Here is a 16,897-nt window from a genome sequence, read left to right on the forward strand (position 1 = left end):
ACATACAAAATGGTAGCACACCCTGTTTCCTTCACAGATTCTGTCCCCATAATCAAAACAGTATCTGCCACCTGAAATCATCACTTCTTTTGTTTTTCTTTTTCCCTTTCTGATAACATTTCTTCAAGATCCATAAGAAACAAAGCCTGACCCACTGTCTAATTCAAGTTCAATTCTTTTAAACATTTTACTTAAATCCATTTTCCATTCAAGTATCACAACCATGTTAGTCTTTTCTATGGACATTCAAGAGAACACCTGAGAAACAGAATTCCATCATGATGCAAATATCAACCTCCCACTTGAGCACTTACCACGCAAAACTGTGAGTCTTGTGGATACACTTATTTCTCCCACATTATTCGAGGCCACACATTCATAAATGGCCTCATCCCGTGGAGTCCGTAAGGGCTGTATTCTGAGAACTGATCCAGATCCATCGTCAAACTCTATTACCTATTAGAGGAAACAATAGCTGTCACAGGTGTTGTTACAATTGTCTACCTCTCAGCTAAACCTCTCTGTACAAGGGTGAACCAGCAATTAGGCTCTCCTGGAACTCAGCAACATTCCAAGACTGATTTTTGAAAAAGTGATGAGACTGAATATTTGGCCTAATTTAATGAATCTTATCCTGAACAAAACATGAAACTACATATAGGAAAAGGTAGACTACCAGTCTCTACTGAAAACCAGTGCAAGATATCTCAATATGTGTATCTAGGAAAATTTGACCCTATTCAATCTGTAAGAGATTTACAGCCATGATGGATAAACTCAAATTATTTTGTTTTTGATGGCACATGAGCACATGTGGATTCATTCAGTAATTGGACTGTTGAAGCGAAGAATTAAATGCATGCCACCACAAACAGTTCTGGTTTAAGATGTCTCATCCTGAAGTGTATAGATGAGTGAACCATGAAGAAAAACGGCATAAATCCAGTACTTAAGCAGCCACCAAGACGCTTTCACAACCCAAAAGCCTGATGGCTTGCATTCATTTTGCCATAAATCATTCCAGTATTTGTTCTAGCTTAGCCTTTTCTGCATTTTTAGGGCATTCTTGCTGGAAAATGGAGGCTTGCTTCACCAGGCAGAAAATTAATGTCCCAAACACTAAGCCTAATTCACCATCATTATGAACTCCACTTTGAAACAGTTTAGCAACAAGGCACTTGTCAGTTGATGCAAATACTACTTTAAACAAAGGTGAGGATGAGAAGGATGATATTGAAAAATAGGTTCACCAAATTACAGAATCCTCTATCCTTGTCTGTGCCAACGATGCGGTCTGAGTTGTCAGCTTAGAGGCCGTGCTTTATTAATAGTTTTCACATTCCCTGTGAAAATCACTTCCAAGTGCCTAAATTGTGCATAGATCAGTAACAGCTTATCAAAACAGTTGTGGATGCTTAATCCCAGAATTTGTGTGGGATTGTGTATGAATGTTAACACACAGAGAAAAAGTGAATATTTTAAAACTATGTCTACTTCAAGTATTGTATGTATTCCATTTTCTAAATTCATAGATTTAAAAATGCCTCATTTCCCAGTGTGCCATATTTTTACTTGTATTAATCACATATTTAAAAATTAATCTACTATGCATCTTAGAAAAGGTTCACAGTTATTGGAATTTCCACCAATTATTCCATAATCTAAAACTAAATTTATGAGCATCTTATGATTTAAAGCAGAATACTGTTTAAACACCTTTAATAGCAATTTAAATTTGATTAATTATCACTAAACCAAAGTATATGTTTTCTTCCCCAAACTATTTTTTATATTTGGACCTATCCACTTACAACAAACAATATATTATACATTACAAGTTAGTGTTTTAATTTCCACAGCACTACTGTGTATTTAAACTTGTGCTGACCATGGACCAGACGCCACATTCAACATTAGCAATAGAAAGACAAATAAAACAGTCTTATTTACTGCTCTCACAGGCCTTTCAGATAAGTGAACTCCCCAAATAAATATTATGTAGAAGATGTTAAAGACTTTTAACCTAAGGCTCAATATTGTTCATAGTAGATACATTGTGTAAAAATAATTACCTTTACTGGATGTGTTAAATGACTCTCATGAGGAACTGTAAACTCATTGTTGGAAATATCTAGAATTATAATCTTTGCTACAGGATTTGTTAAGAAGGCATTGTCACTAACAAGCACAATGTCAAAATCCTCTTAGAAAAAAACCTTTTTTAAACTTAAAAAGAAAGTGCACCAGAGGTGCAGAAGAACATCATTTTCTACATAGTGTAGGAAACATTTCCTAAAGATTAAGATTTTCTCTTTGTTTTTAAATCACTGTTAAATATTTGATTTTAAACAAACACAACACATAATTTATCATATGCAAACTAGAGTCCATAATTCAAGCTTCACCACTATAAGTAATTAGGTGCTTTATGCATTTGAATCATACATCACTCTGTGAGATCTAATGAAAATGAGCAAAATCAAACTGACCTAGATTTTGGAGTTGCTATACTGCTTTTAACTAAAACTTGTGTTTAATCTGATAAAATGTGAATTAGGCCATGAAGCAGATTAGAAACTCAGGGGAAAAGGCAGTAAGTTTTACAATTTTTGAAAATCAAAAATTCAGGATCCCCTAAAAATCAAACTAACGTCTTCATGTGTTAATTATAGTGTGATACTGTGCATCTTCTACACTTCCTCTGTATAGCTTATCATATATTTTTCTCCTGCAGGACAAGCAAATTTCTAAGCTACCAGGCTTCTCGCAGATTCCTAAGGAGCAAACTCTGAATTTATCATCTTCACTGCACTGAGCTTTCTTGAATAAAGAAAATCAATTGCTCCCTCCATAAGTTTATCTGTACTATCAACCCTTTGGCTGTGTTTCTTTCAGGGTGGCACTTTACATTAAGAATTGGAGCAAATTTCTCATTCCAGATCATACTACTTGTAAAACACAAGTGCTAGGCATAGTGGACAACATCCTTTGCAGCACAGTATCTATCCCCTCTCTTCTTAGTAACAGGAACTTGAATTCCCTTGAGGGGAAATGCTGCAGCCTCATCCTAAACCATGGGATTGGATGGAACTGACCTCATTCCCACTAAAACAGTGGTAGACTTTCATGAGCTTAAATTAATTAGCCTATATCATCCACCTGCTCAAGAGACTGGTTCAGAGGTACACGTGTAACTCAGTAAGAGCTGGTGGGACAGGAAACTGCTGGAAAGGACAAGTTTTCACAAATCCTCCAGACTTAGTAAGATGAGCAAGTGAGGCTCTATCATGTAACCTTGAAGGCAAGCAGGAGTAGGCTGAGGATGAAGCTGTCAAGTGGATCCGGGGAGCACTCAGCTCTGGCACAGAAGAGACAAAAGTCAACCATGAGAACCCCCAAATTCCCTTGTTCAAAAAGCCATTTAAAGTTAAGTTTTCCATCTCATGCAGCATAAAGAATGCTATACTGCATTGACAGACATCTCATGTCAGAGACTACTTATGAAGTAACATACAAAGCAAAACAGCAAATGCAGTCTTCCCCAGAGAAACAGAACAATGGACCTAATACCTCAAATCTCTGGTTGCTGACTTTCTTTCCTTTTTTGTTCCAGACAATTTTAGGTCTTGGGTCTCCGGTAGCTTGGCATATGAAAGACGCAACTCCACCAGACACCCCTGTCTGATCAACAGGAGTTCGTGTAAACCTTGGAGGTGCTGAAATAAAAAGGAAATAAACATCAGCTACATGGAAAATAGAAACATAGACTATTCCTCCGCTGCTGCTCCCTGCACACTCCTCAACTCTGTTTCCACCTAGCCATACAAACAAGAAAGTACCGGGGTTGCAAAATTAGAAAAGTACATTTTACTTCTGAGGGTAGTTTAAAGGAGAAGGAGGCAACTTTCTGGTCAAGTTATCTGTTAGCACTTTTATTGCTGAAATCTGTATTAAGGCAAAGACCCAATAACATCCGAAAGCAACATTACACATTAATTTTTATTACCAGTATTAAAAAAATCCAATTTGTCCTCTGTAACAAAATGAGTGCATCAATCAAAGTGAGTAAAATTTTAGCTCCTTGCTTTGATGCCACTATCAGGACCCCGCCAGAAAGCAGCCTTGCCACTGCTGAGCTATTAAAATTAGTGACATTTAAGCGAAATTCTAGGAAATTTAAAAGAGACAAGAAATATAGCCCTGAATTAAACGTTTGGCAAGAAATAGAAATAGTGGAAAATGGTAAAGTGACTTTCTAACCCCAATATTGTGGGATGCCTTACTGGAAATTTAATTCCACAACTCGCGAAAAAGATGAGCAAAGAAGCCTCTAAAGTCATAGAAAAAAATTATTTCAAAAAAGATATAGACGTACAGATGACTAAGGTTAAAAGGTTAGAAGTTGGAAGCATTTAAATGCCTCCCATCTCTTTTAAATACCCTTAATATTCACTCTCTCTCCTTTAAAAACTTATTTCCCAGCTTGCATTTCAAAATCTAGAAATCCATCACACAAGAATGATATAAAATGTAGATGAACATTTATGTACAAAAATATTCAGCACATTTGTTTAGCAAATTATGAGGACTTCAATATTAAAAAATACAGAAACTGCTGGTGAAACTATGACATAGCAATGTAGCTTCATTCAAACAGCAAATGTTATTTTTCTAAGGTTTTTATCATATGACATGAGATACACTCATGAGTCTATGATAGGCTATGAAAATATAACAGAAAAAAATATATAAGGGCATCAAATAATAAAGAATGTGCAGGCATATATAAGATTGGACAAAGTGTACTAAAATTCTACTAGCAGTGGTTTGAGAGATGGTATTCGAAATTTTTCTACTTCTTGAGTTTTTATAGCAATGTTATAGTTGGAAACGTTTAAAAACCCCCAAATATTTTACTTTTTATTTTGTTTTCCATTTTCTGATCCCTGTTGCAGATTTCCTCTTTTCTACTACTGCTTTCATAGTTATACAAGTATGTCATTGAAGAATGGTTGTAAGTGTTGATGGCTAACATCTATTTTGAAAACAGTCTCGTGATTTTTATAAAGGCGAAAACGACACTAAAGCCCACCCCTGTCTACTCCCCACGACTGTTTTTTCTGCATTCAGTCAAGCTTCCCACAGGATGCTCCTCCTGGCCTCATGATGTGTTCTAACTGTGAGTTTGGTTTCCCTACAGTCAGGGAAGCTGGGTTCCCATCCTAGCTCCACCATTACTTTGGAAGAAAAACATAAAGACACCTAACTTTACAGTTTCCTATGTGCAAAAATAAGAAATCGGAAGTAAATTATTTCTGCTGAAATCTCTTCCAGCTCTAAGATATTTCACTTTAATATCTCAATTCAACAAGGAGAGAAATTTGGTAGAGGGAGAGAGGGAGGGCATCTTGGCCTCAGCAAACTCAACTTGTTGGTGACAGTGGAACTGGGGGGAACCCAGGGATCCGTTTATATTCAGAAATGTGAGCAAAGCAAGCAGGCTCTACAACAAGCCTGTGGGACATCAAACCCTACAACATCTCTAAGTAGCAGTACAAACTACATAATTATCAGAAACTGGGAGACGTACTCAAAATGATCTGAAATTGACTAACAGTGAGAGGAATAAAAAACACTGTATACTGATGTTACCTGCCTGGAAACAAACAGAACAGATATTAGAAGTTTTTATATTTTTCTCTTTCTGCTTTTCCAACAACTCAAATTGATAATAACCATTCACATGTCAGCAGCTAATAAACAAATTATAATTACTCAATTAAATTCCTAAGGAATTTCTCTCAGAAAACAAAGTGCATTATGCTGCCATACGAAATGCTATGACGCTGTCATTTTTAGGTTCCTTTCTTCTCTTGCCCATATTCCATAAACTGTCAACCCTAAACAAACATCCATTTCAACAAGTAGCCATCCATTTCATTTCTGTTTTGAAAAACTTAGTTCAAGAAATGTGTACAGGGAGTGAAGGGATATCATATAAAATTACTAATCAGAAATTAAATAAACCTAGACAGAAGACTCCATTTTCCCCACACTAGAGTTTGTTACTAAGGAATAACAACCAGTTTCTCACCCCAAAGGATAAACGAAAGCTGGAGATTCTGACAATTTGCAACTGGGCACTGGCTCATTGGGCTAGGCGTGCCTATGTCCTATTGCGACAACTGTAGCTCATTTGGAAGGAGCAGTAGCCAAGAACACTGAAGAAGTCAAATTAAATAAATGAAGAAATTTTATCTCTAAATGGAAAATAATGCAGGCAAGTTCATATAAACATGGAGAATGAATGTGGGTTTTCCAGGTGTGTTTCTGATTGACCTGCATTATCTGATCATACATTTAAGTTTTCTTGCAAAGATCAACAACAGTGAGAATCAGCCAAGGATGTGACTACCAGATGCTACAGGAAGGATTTTATTTCCAAAGTAAGGAAATTAGCCTGTTATACTGTGGAAATTTTATTGAAATAATCAGAATCTGTTTCAAGATCTAGGACCATATTTCTAATTCATACCAACTACCACTGCAGTGACGCAGTCTTTCTCCATAAAGAAAAAAATATCCTGCAAAGAGTCCTTAAATGCATTCTTTAAAAACAAAACAAAATTGAAATTGATTGTCCTATATTTTTTCAAAAGGCATTTCAAGTGCTTGTGCACACAGAGCTTTTTCCTTCTTTCTTTTTTTACTGAAAGACACCGGCCTTCACAAACATGAAAAATCATAAATTTCTTAGACGGATTTGATGTCAAATTTTCTACATTTGCCCACAAAATCCAATCCTCAGAAAGGATAAATGTCATCATCCTGTGATACAAAGTAAGATTCTGGTTAACACAGTCAAACCCTTTCAGTAAGCACGTGTGTTGCATAAATGATGACCTTGCTGGTCAAATTCTCAGACTGATACTGTCAATGACAGGCAGTCAGCCAAAGGAAAGATATGAGATAGAGAGAAACTAAATTTAATAACTCCAACAAACGCTCAAGGCAAGTAAAAATCTCTATTCTCAGAGGAGTACACAATACACAGCAACCTACTTCCCCTTTCTCTGTATCTCAGCTTAATAAAAGGAACCAGACGAATCCTTTGCCTTCTTTTGATATAGACACTGCCCAAATTTAAGTCATATTCTGAAGATGGGAAGAAAGAGAACAGAATCCAAGCAGAGCATAAAACCAAGACATCTACTGAAATATCAGAAACTATGGTAGTGTCATATCTGAATAATAAAAGTCCTCAATTTTATTCCTTGAGATACAAACATTAATGTTATACTTGGTATAAGAAAAAAAAGATACATTAATATTATAAAGATGGGGAGAAAGGCATTTGGAATTTCCAGTCACCAGTAGTTAGTGAGGTGTTGCTGCTATCAATGTAGTGAACTGCCATTACTATCCACCTGAAGCTGCCAACGCTGCACTTTGCAAAATGCATTTCTGCTCAAGCTGATTTTGACAAGTACAGAGTATGATCTTTTATTAAACTAATGTCAGGCACTGCAGAGGTCAAATTACTATTCAACACTGAAAGTCTATTTTCTAAATGGAAAGCAGAAAGGCTAAACATGCATATGAGTCAGAACAGAAGCATGGCTGATATTCTAGAATGTGTCTGCCATGCTCACTTGATGTTTTCAAAGATGTATGCATTCTTGGGATGCATTCACTGAGCAGACAGTAGCTCCAGGAATTTAGGAGATTAGTATTTTCTACACAGCTCAAGAAGAGGAAGCCACAAGCTATAGGTTGGTTTTTGCCTTTCAGAAGTTAGCCTGTTTCTTAAAGTATAGCCAATACACAGTACCCTTGCAAGTAATGGTTGTAATATCTTCATGCCAAATGATGTTTCAAATTGCTACGTTCTCTGACAACAAGGTGATGAGCCCAATGTGCACTTACGGTTATTAGATTTAGGGGAGAGAGCCAACCAAGAACAGTAAACTGTCTCTGCCTATCCTTAACATACTGCTCTACTGAAGACAAAATCATCCCTCTAGTACGCTACATTAAATAGAGCTAGACATTAATGCAACAGAACCATTGATGGCTACCAGTAACGTCCATGGAAGAAGAATTTATGAGAAATTCTTAAACGTTAAGAAGACAAATCAGGTTTGAGGTAACTTGATTGGCCAACTGAGGATCACTTAAAATAGAACTATAGGAAAGATCATTTGCTACGAAAGAGAAGAAGTGGGGGATGCCATTTGTCTAATTCTAATTAATGAGCTGCTTCTGTGGACATCAAGAAAATATGTCACATGGGGAACAAAACTAACAGCATGTAAGTAATTGGTTTTGTTTCTTTGAGCTGATTAACATTTCCTTAAATAGAGAGCTGGGTTTTTAAAAGGGTATTTGTCATAACAATGTACTTAAAATCTTGAAAGGGGAAGGTTAATAATGCCATTAAATTACACTAAGGCAGGGCACGAGAGAATGCATGGTAAGAACATGCAGGCAGCCCTGTCTTCAGGTATCTGCATCCTCCCTAAAAGGGTCTGTAGGGTTGACAGCACTGACCAGGAACCCCTCTCTGACCTTTGTGTCTCTGTGTCAGCATGAGGGATCTAAAGGAAAGCTCAGGAGCCAGGCTTCTGCAGGAAAGTGGAAAACACAAAACACAGCAAACAAGGGGAATGCCTGATCTGAAGGTCTGGGGTGAAGAGCTATCACGGGGCTTTAAGTTCTCGTCCAGCCACAGCACAAAACAGAGCGGCCAGACCAGACTCTGTTGTGGCTGATGAGTTATCTGTTACAATCAGCTTGATTTTCACTGGGCAATGTGAGACAATGTACCTGACAGAGCAGTGCAACTGCATGGACACATGATAGGAGAGAGAGTTCCAAAGACGGTACATGACTGTTAAGAAGGGTCAAAATCACGCTACAGATACAGTCTGTGTTGGTTTCCACAGCAGATGCTCTTTATACACCAGGGCAGACGGGGAGCACTAACTCATCACATGAGATCTGAACAGGATCATCTTTTCACATCCGCGCCCAGGATAGATGGATCTTCAAAGTCCAGGAGACATATTTCAATTACTTAAGGTACTGCCTTTTAAATGCCACTCCCAAAACAACCTTTTAGCCTTTAATTCTAATTTAAAGAACATTATACTTCAGAATAAGAAATGACTATTCTTTAGGGAGTTTAATGCACTACAGATTTTCTGTATCTCATGTTTTCCAATAGTTCTGAAACAATTTATTATGTCTTCTGTCTTATAAAGTTATGAAAAGCTTTATAGTGATACAGGTATTTGGATGGGAGAAAGGGAGAGAGAGAAAGGGAGAGAGGGTAGGTAACAGAAAGGGCAAATGAACCAAGGAACGCTCACTGAGGTTAAGAATGAGTCATGGAATTTTGATCTAATTGTGAAGCAGACAACTTCACTGCATCAAATTAGGAGATGAAAAGTTACAAAGATGCTGCATAGACAATATGGTGTTTCTCAATGTACGTTGTGTTTCCAAATATGTTTATGTAGCTGTAAAATGTATACTGATGGACTTCTCAAGGGTTTGGCAAATATTTTGTGCTGCACTATAATAATTTCCACTGGTTAAGTGAGAAAGTTCACCCAGAATATGCTGTCTAAAGATCTTATAAAGTATAAATCAGCCCAGGAGCTAAGAGAAATTAAGGATGAATTCACTATTATGCCTGGCCAACAGACAAAATCAATGCCACAAAATTCTTAAACAAATCACCAAAATTGCAAGTTTAGTAGATTAATTTACTATTTTTCTACTTAAATGTTCAATTTGCTAAAGATGGATAAAGACAAATGCTCCACTCAAGTTCTTATTTGTTTGCATTCTTTTTTTATAAAGATTTATTTGTTTATCTGAGAGGTAGAGTTACTGAGAGAGAGAAGGAGAGACAGAGAGAAAGGTCTCTGTCCTCTGGTTTACTCCCCAAATGGCCACAACAGCCAGAACTGGGCCTATCTGAAGACAGGAGCCAGGAGCTTCTTCTGGGTCTCCCCCATGGGTGCAGGGGCCCAAGTACTTGCACCATCTTCTACTGCTTTCCCAGGTCATCCCAGAGAGCTGGATTGGAAGAGGAACAAGTCTGGACTACATCTGGTACCCATATGAGACGCTGGGACCACAGGCAGCAGCTTTACCTGCTACGTCACACTGCCAGCCTCCCACTGAAGTTCCTGACATTGATTTACCCTTTTCCCCTTTAAGGCACTTCAGTGGCATACCTCTATGCATGTTTACACCAGTAATTTTATTTAGGCCTCATCTCTCAATTTTTTAAGATTAACCACTAAGGCATTCTCCCATTGGATAATTACTATCAGTACTTCAGTTGACAAAGGATTGATATGTATACTGACAGACAGGAAGAGAAAAATAAGAGGAGGAAAAAGGAAAGTAATACAGGACCAAGAGATTTACCTTAATGGAGAGACATCTCTTTTTTAAATTTTTTCTCAATGTCAAGCCCTTCTTTCCAACTGCTTGAAAGGCTATCTTCTAGTATCTCAGAACTGGTGTGGTGTAAATACATGATGCCATGTGCCTTCCCAATCTTGCTGTCTTACTGACTGCCCATTTCTGTGGGTGGTGATCTCACTCTCCCAAACCCCTGGCTTTGCAGCCCTAGCTTCCCCCATCTGACTTCTTTGTCTACACCACCAATCAGTTCTTATGCCCCAATAGCTGACCTTTCATATTTCTCACCTCTCTTTCCTTCTACCCGATAACTGAGGCCCTGATTCATTCTTTAAGCTGCACAAACACCTGGAAGCTTTTAAAGAAAAGTGGGCGTGTGTGCTTGAACCGTATCTCAGATCAATTAAAACAGCAAGTAAGTGGGTGGAGCTTCATAATGAAGTTCTTAAAGATTGCAATGTTCAGTTAGTATTGAGAACTCATGAATGACGTCATGATTATCTGCTTCCCTCTTTCTATTCACCTCACTTTAGGATTCTATCTCTACCACCAGTATTACCATTACTGTGGATCTTTTTTTCTTTTCTCTCTTTTAGGTTCCTTTTTTTTTTAAAGAATTTATGATTACAGCTCTTTTTTTCTTTTGAAAAATAAATAGACAAGCTTTAATCGCATACTACTGTAAAATAAAACCAGAAATTTGTTTGGCCTTTTGGATTTTTCAGAGCTGCTGCCAACTTCTTTCCCCCAAATACTATGTTTCCACTACTACCCACTGAGAACCTAAAATTCCCCATCTCCTGCTTTGCTAGGTGCCTGCTTTGCTACCTGCTGTTCCCTGGTACAAAATGTCTTCTCTTCTCCCCCAATTTGATTTACAGGACTTATCCATTTTTCAATCCAAATTTAAATCTGTTAAAGCCTTCTTTGATGCCCCATCTGGATGAAATCCACCATCCTTTTTAACTCCCTTGTCGCACTTTCTATATCTCTTATGAATCACAACAGTCTACATTTCTTAAGTTATTCTATGCACATGCGTTTTTCCCCTCTTCACATTAATAGAAGCTTGAGAGAAGCATTTTTGACCTGATCATTTCTACAGCCTTTAAACTCCTAATCATACCTGGCACTCCTGTTCAAAGCATTCATGAGCTTGATTCAAAAAAAAAAAAAAAAAAAAAGGAAGCTCTCCATGTGCCCTCCCTTCATCCATGGCAAAACAGTTTCTAGGATTTAAGACTGATAATCATATAGTCAATGTGATTATTATGCCTCTATTTGAATTACATCTGCTTATAGCTTAATAAACTATCTGTGGGATATAAACCCTATGTAATTGTCATAGCAAAATACTGCCATACTGACATAGTAAGAAAGTAACTGATTCAAAGCCAGTCCTAAATTGGTAAATTGCAGGAGAGACAAATCACAAGTCCATGCATCCTACCACGGGGCTTGAGTTAGGGGTGAGGATGACATGATACAGTAGATCCCATTTGTTCAACTCTACACAGCCTCATTCTCTCTGCCAATTTCCAGGTTTCTAATATTTTAAATAAAATAGTGATGTTGTTCTGATTATACGTATTTATTTTAAGCAAATTAGGTTGGGGCCAGTGCTATATCCTAGTAGGTTAAGCCTCCACCTACAGTGCCAGCATCCTATATGGGCACAGGTTCACGTTCCAGCTGCTTCTCTTCTGATTCAGTTCTCTGCTAATGCACCTGGGAAAGCAGTGGAAGACTGCCCAAGTGCTTGGGCCCTGAACCCATGTGGGAGATGCAGAAGAAGCTCCTAGCTCCTTATATCGGAATGCTGCAGCTCTGGCCATTATGGCCATCTGGGGAGTGAACCAACGAATGGCAGACCTCTTTCTCCATCTCTCCCTCTCAAACAAATCTTTAAAAAATAAACAAATTAGAAAATACGAGATCAAAAGAAAATTTACAAAACCTGATTGTTATTATCTTGTTAAAAACATGTAAGAGGGGGCTAGTGTTGTAGTGTAGCAGGAAAAGCTGCCTCCTACAGTGTCAACATCCCACATGGGCACTGGTTCAATGTGTCCCATTTTTGATCCAGTTCCCTGCTAATACGCCTGGGAAAGCAGCAGAGGAGGGCCCTATTGCTTGGGCCCCTGCACACACGTAGGAGACTCAAGTTAAGCTCCCGGATCCTGGCTTTGGATCAGTCCAGCTTCAGCCATTGTGGGGAATGAACTAACAGACTAAAGCACACGCGTGCTCTCTCACTCGCTCCCTCGCTTGCTCTCTTTCTGTAACACTGCCTTTCAAATAATAAATCTTTTTTTTAAAAGAGGAAGCTTTGGAAAATACCCCATATTATTTTCTAAACTTGTAAGAATTTTTCAGGGCTGGCATTGTGGTGCATTGGATTGGCTGCTGCTTGTGACACAAGCATTCCTTATCTGAGTGCCAGTTCAAATCCTGGCTACTTTGCTTCTGATCCAACTTCCTGCTGATAAACCTAGGAAGGCAGCAGAAGATGGCCCAAGTAAATGAGCCCCTGCTACTCCTGTGGGAGACCTGGATGGAGTTCCAGGCTCCTGGCTTTGGTCTGGCCCAAACAAGGCTGTTGTGGTCATTTGGGGGAGTGAACCAATGGATGAAATTTCTATCTTTGTCTCTGTCACTCTTTCAAATAAATAATTTTTAAAAACCTTTAAAAATAATTTTCTATGCTGTTTGAGCAATATTTTTAAAAGGTTACACTGTACTATTTAATAAGAAGCATTTTACATAAAATTTAAATATATTTTCTATCAAGAATATTTAAATCCAACATTTTTTATAATATAGAGTTTAGATCATTTTACTGTTAAACATTTAGGTTCTTTCTGATTTTTCAGTATGATTAAAAAGAGTTCAGTGACCATTGTTGTAATTATATCCTTGCCCATATATGTGATTCTGACACGTCAATCATTCCTACATGTAAAATTCAAAAATGTATAATAAATTCCTATATTAAAATTACTGGATGTAAAAATCTGTAGTTTTACAGCTTTTGATACATTTTAATAAACTATGTTCTTTAAAATATTGCATATATTCACAGCAATAATATGAGAGTACAATTATGTGGATCATTGCTAATGCTAGAAACTATCATTTTATCATTGTCCAAATTTTTAGCAGTTTTAGCTAAAGAAGAGAAACAGAGATGGAGTTCAGAGCATGACTGACTGTGGTTAGAGAACTGGCCAATCCAGAAGGGAGGGAAGGAGGGAGGTAGGGAAGAATTCCTCCTGCTCCTCCTCCTCCTATTCTGCATTTTTTCATTTCCCCCTGAGACAAAAGTAAGCAACACTTAGTGGTGAATTTTTAAAAGACCAATGAAGAAATTGAAGAGTGAAGGAAAAAGTTTTGTAAAATAAAACTTCTGAAAATAGCACTTAGCTACTACAGAAACAATTTTCAGTTTATAAAGGTCAAGGCATACAAGTCTACTTCCGACTTTCAAACTGATTTTCAAATCTCTTACAGAGATAAATCTTCCTACACATTGGTCAGTTTACAGTAGCTAACATGTTTCTAATTTGAATTTCAGAATTACCCCTCCATGTAAATGGTTTTTTTTGGCCTCTGTGAGACATTTCTTTTCATCGATAAACCATTAAGTGTTTTCTATATGAATGTAAATGATATTTATAATAAATTGCACAGCAGAAATGAATACTGCACACACTTCCCAACCACCAAACCAGTATGCACAACCAGCACAACTAACAAATCCTCTCAGCACCAGCATTGTCCCCACCCCTCCATCCTAACTACCACTATGGGACTTCCCTTCCAGCTGCACTGTACATCTCTGACTTTCACCTGGAATTACTTCCCATTACAGGTCTGTACAGCATGGAATCTAGACTTGCTATTTATAATATAGGCATGCCAATTGTAAGAGGACGATTGGAGTGCACTGGGGACAACAGCAAGGGTCAGAGGGACAAAAAACAATGATATTTTTCAATATTTTGAGCCAACTTGTTTATTTTTTTTCTCAGAAACCTTTTATTTATGGTACACAAACTTCATGCATTCACAAATATAACATTAGGAACATAGTGATTCTTCCCATCCTACCCACCCTCCCACCTGGCACTCTACTTTCTTCCTCTTCCCTCTCCTATTCCCATTCTTATTTTTCACTAAGATCTATTTACAATTAACTTTATACACATGGGATTAATTCTAAGTAAGAGTTAAACAAACAGTATGAAAAAAAAAAACTCTTTCTCAACAGTTGAGACTAGAGCTGTTCAAAATCATCACATCTCAAAGTGTCAATTTCACTTCTATAGATTTAAGGTGCTCTATTAGTTACCACAAATCAGTGAGAACATATGGTATTTATCCTTTTGGGATTGGTTTATTTCACTAAGTATAATGTTTTTCCAGTTTCCTCCATTTTGTTGCAAATGACAGGATTTCATTTTTATTTTTACTGTTGTATTCCATGGTGTACATATCCCAATTTTTTTTTTTTGCTTATTTATTTATTTCTTATTTTTTGAAAGGCACAGCAACAGAGAAAGAGAGTGACAGTTATCTTCCACCCACTGGTTCACTTTCTCAAATGGCCACAACAGCCAGAGTAAAACAGCCATAACAAAGCCAGAAGCCAGGAGACAGAAGCTCTGCTCTGACCCCTCATATGGGTGGCAAAAGCTCAATTACTTGAGCCATCACGGGCATATTAACAGGAAGCTGGGTTGAAACCAGAGCAACCATGTGACCTGAATCTCCAATATAGGATTCTGGCATCACAAGACCTGGTAGGCAACAACTCGGGCCTCTGTTGCTTCATTTTAGAAGGCCCTAAAACTTGCCTACCTACTGAGACAGGGTTAGAAATCAACAGGGCCACTTCAGCCATCTACAGCACAGACGAAAGAGCTTTACCCAGTCTTCAGTTGATGGACATTTGGGTTGATTCCATATCTTAGCTATTGCGAATTGAGCTGCAATAAACATGGGGGTAAACATAACTCTTTCATATGTTGACTTCATTTCCTTTGGGTAAATTCCCAGGCATGGGATGGCTGGCTGATATGGCAGGTCTATATTCAGACTTCTGAGGTATCTTCATGCTGTCTTCCACAGTGACTGTACCAGTTTACATTGCCACCAACAATGGATTAGGCTTTTTCTCCACATCTTCACCAGAATTTTTGTTGATTTCTGTATGAAAGCCATTCTAACGGAGTGAGGTAAAACCTCATTGTGGTTTTGATTTGCATTTTCCTGAGCACTTTTTCATGTGCATATTGGCCATTTGGATTTCTTCTTTTGCAAAATGCCTGTTTACATCCTTTGTCCATTTCTTAACTGGCTTGCTTATTTTGTTGTTGTTGAGCTTCCCAAGCACTTTATACATTCTGATTATTAATCTTTTATCAGTTGGATATTTTTCAAATAATTTCTCCCATTCTGTCAGTTGTCTCTTCATTGTTTTGAGTTTTTCTTTTGCAGTGCAGAAGCTTCTCAATTTGATGTAATCCCATTTGTTAATTTTGGCTTTGCCAATGTCTTGCAGGGTTTCCCTAATGTTTTCTAATAATTTGATGGTATCAGGTTGTAGATTTAGGTCTTTATTCCATTTTGAGTAGATTTTTGTGTAAGGTGTAAATAGGGTTCTTGCTTCATACTTCTGCAAGCAGAGATACAATTTTCCTAGTACCATTTATTTAAGAGAATGTTTTTGCTCCAGGGATTGATTTTAGCTCCTTTCTCAAAGATGTGTGGGTTGATTTCTAGAGTTTCTATTCTGTTCCATTGGTCTATTCACCAGCTTTTGTGCCAGTAACTGGTTTTATTTAAAGGTATATAAATACCTAGGTCATAAACATTTGTTTTACAGCAGTGAAAATCGTATGGTCTCACCACCATAACTTTTTACTTAATATACAATCATGGCATATTATGACCCAAACAAATAACCTCCTACATTCAGTGTGCCTGGGTAGTAAAACTTCCCTGAAGCATTGACATGCTTACCGAGACTGGTCATCTGTTTTGGTGTGAGGCACTCAGAGCAACCATTGGTTTGAGACTTAAATTTCAGGAAGGCATGCAAAGGGTCTTGACTCACTCTCAGACACAATCTGTGAAGGCATTCATACCATTCCTTAAGTCAGAGTCATGCATTCTTAATGAAAATATGTTACACCAGTACCATTTAGACTTTCACTCAATATATTCCACTTTAAGCCTCCAAGTTTGCTTACTATCTATTTACACATTCAAAATACATAGACCGTGCATCCGTTTTCATTCAATAGAGTGATAAGGGCCGTTACACCAAAATAGATGAAAAGTCATGCATTACATGCAATCTCTCAGGCTCATTCAATAGAGAAACAGGCAAATGACACAATACTTATTGGTTTTTTTCATATTTCCTCTAAACGTTAATATACTTACAAGGCTA

At 37.5% G+C, this 16,897-nt stretch overlaps 1 protein-coding gene across 10 annotated transcripts in view; it reads right to left on the bottom strand.

Annotated features, from left to right (window-relative positions):
- The window catches only part of PTPRD (protein tyrosine phosphatase receptor type D), a 1,630,925-nt gene that overhangs the window by 315,103 nt on the left and 1,298,925 nt on the right, over window positions 1-16,897 (bottom strand). For all 10 annotated transcript variants that reach the window (XM_070051957.1, XM_070051959.1, XM_070051976.1 and 7 more), the window contains 2 exons: window positions 3,571-3,716; window positions 315-456 (listed from right to left, as the gene is read on the bottom strand). In XM_070051957.1, the coding sequence (XP_069908058.1) occupies window positions 315-456; window positions 3,571-3,716 (288 nt within the window). The remainder of the gene's footprint in view (window positions 1-314; window positions 457-3,570; window positions 3,717-16,897) is intronic.

Source organism: Oryctolagus cuniculus, chromosome 1 (genome assembly GCF_964237555.1).
Source record: "Oryctolagus cuniculus chromosome 1, mOryCun1.1, whole genome shotgun sequence".
Taxonomy (NCBI): Eukaryota; Metazoa; Chordata; class Mammalia; order Lagomorpha; family Leporidae; genus Oryctolagus; species Oryctolagus cuniculus.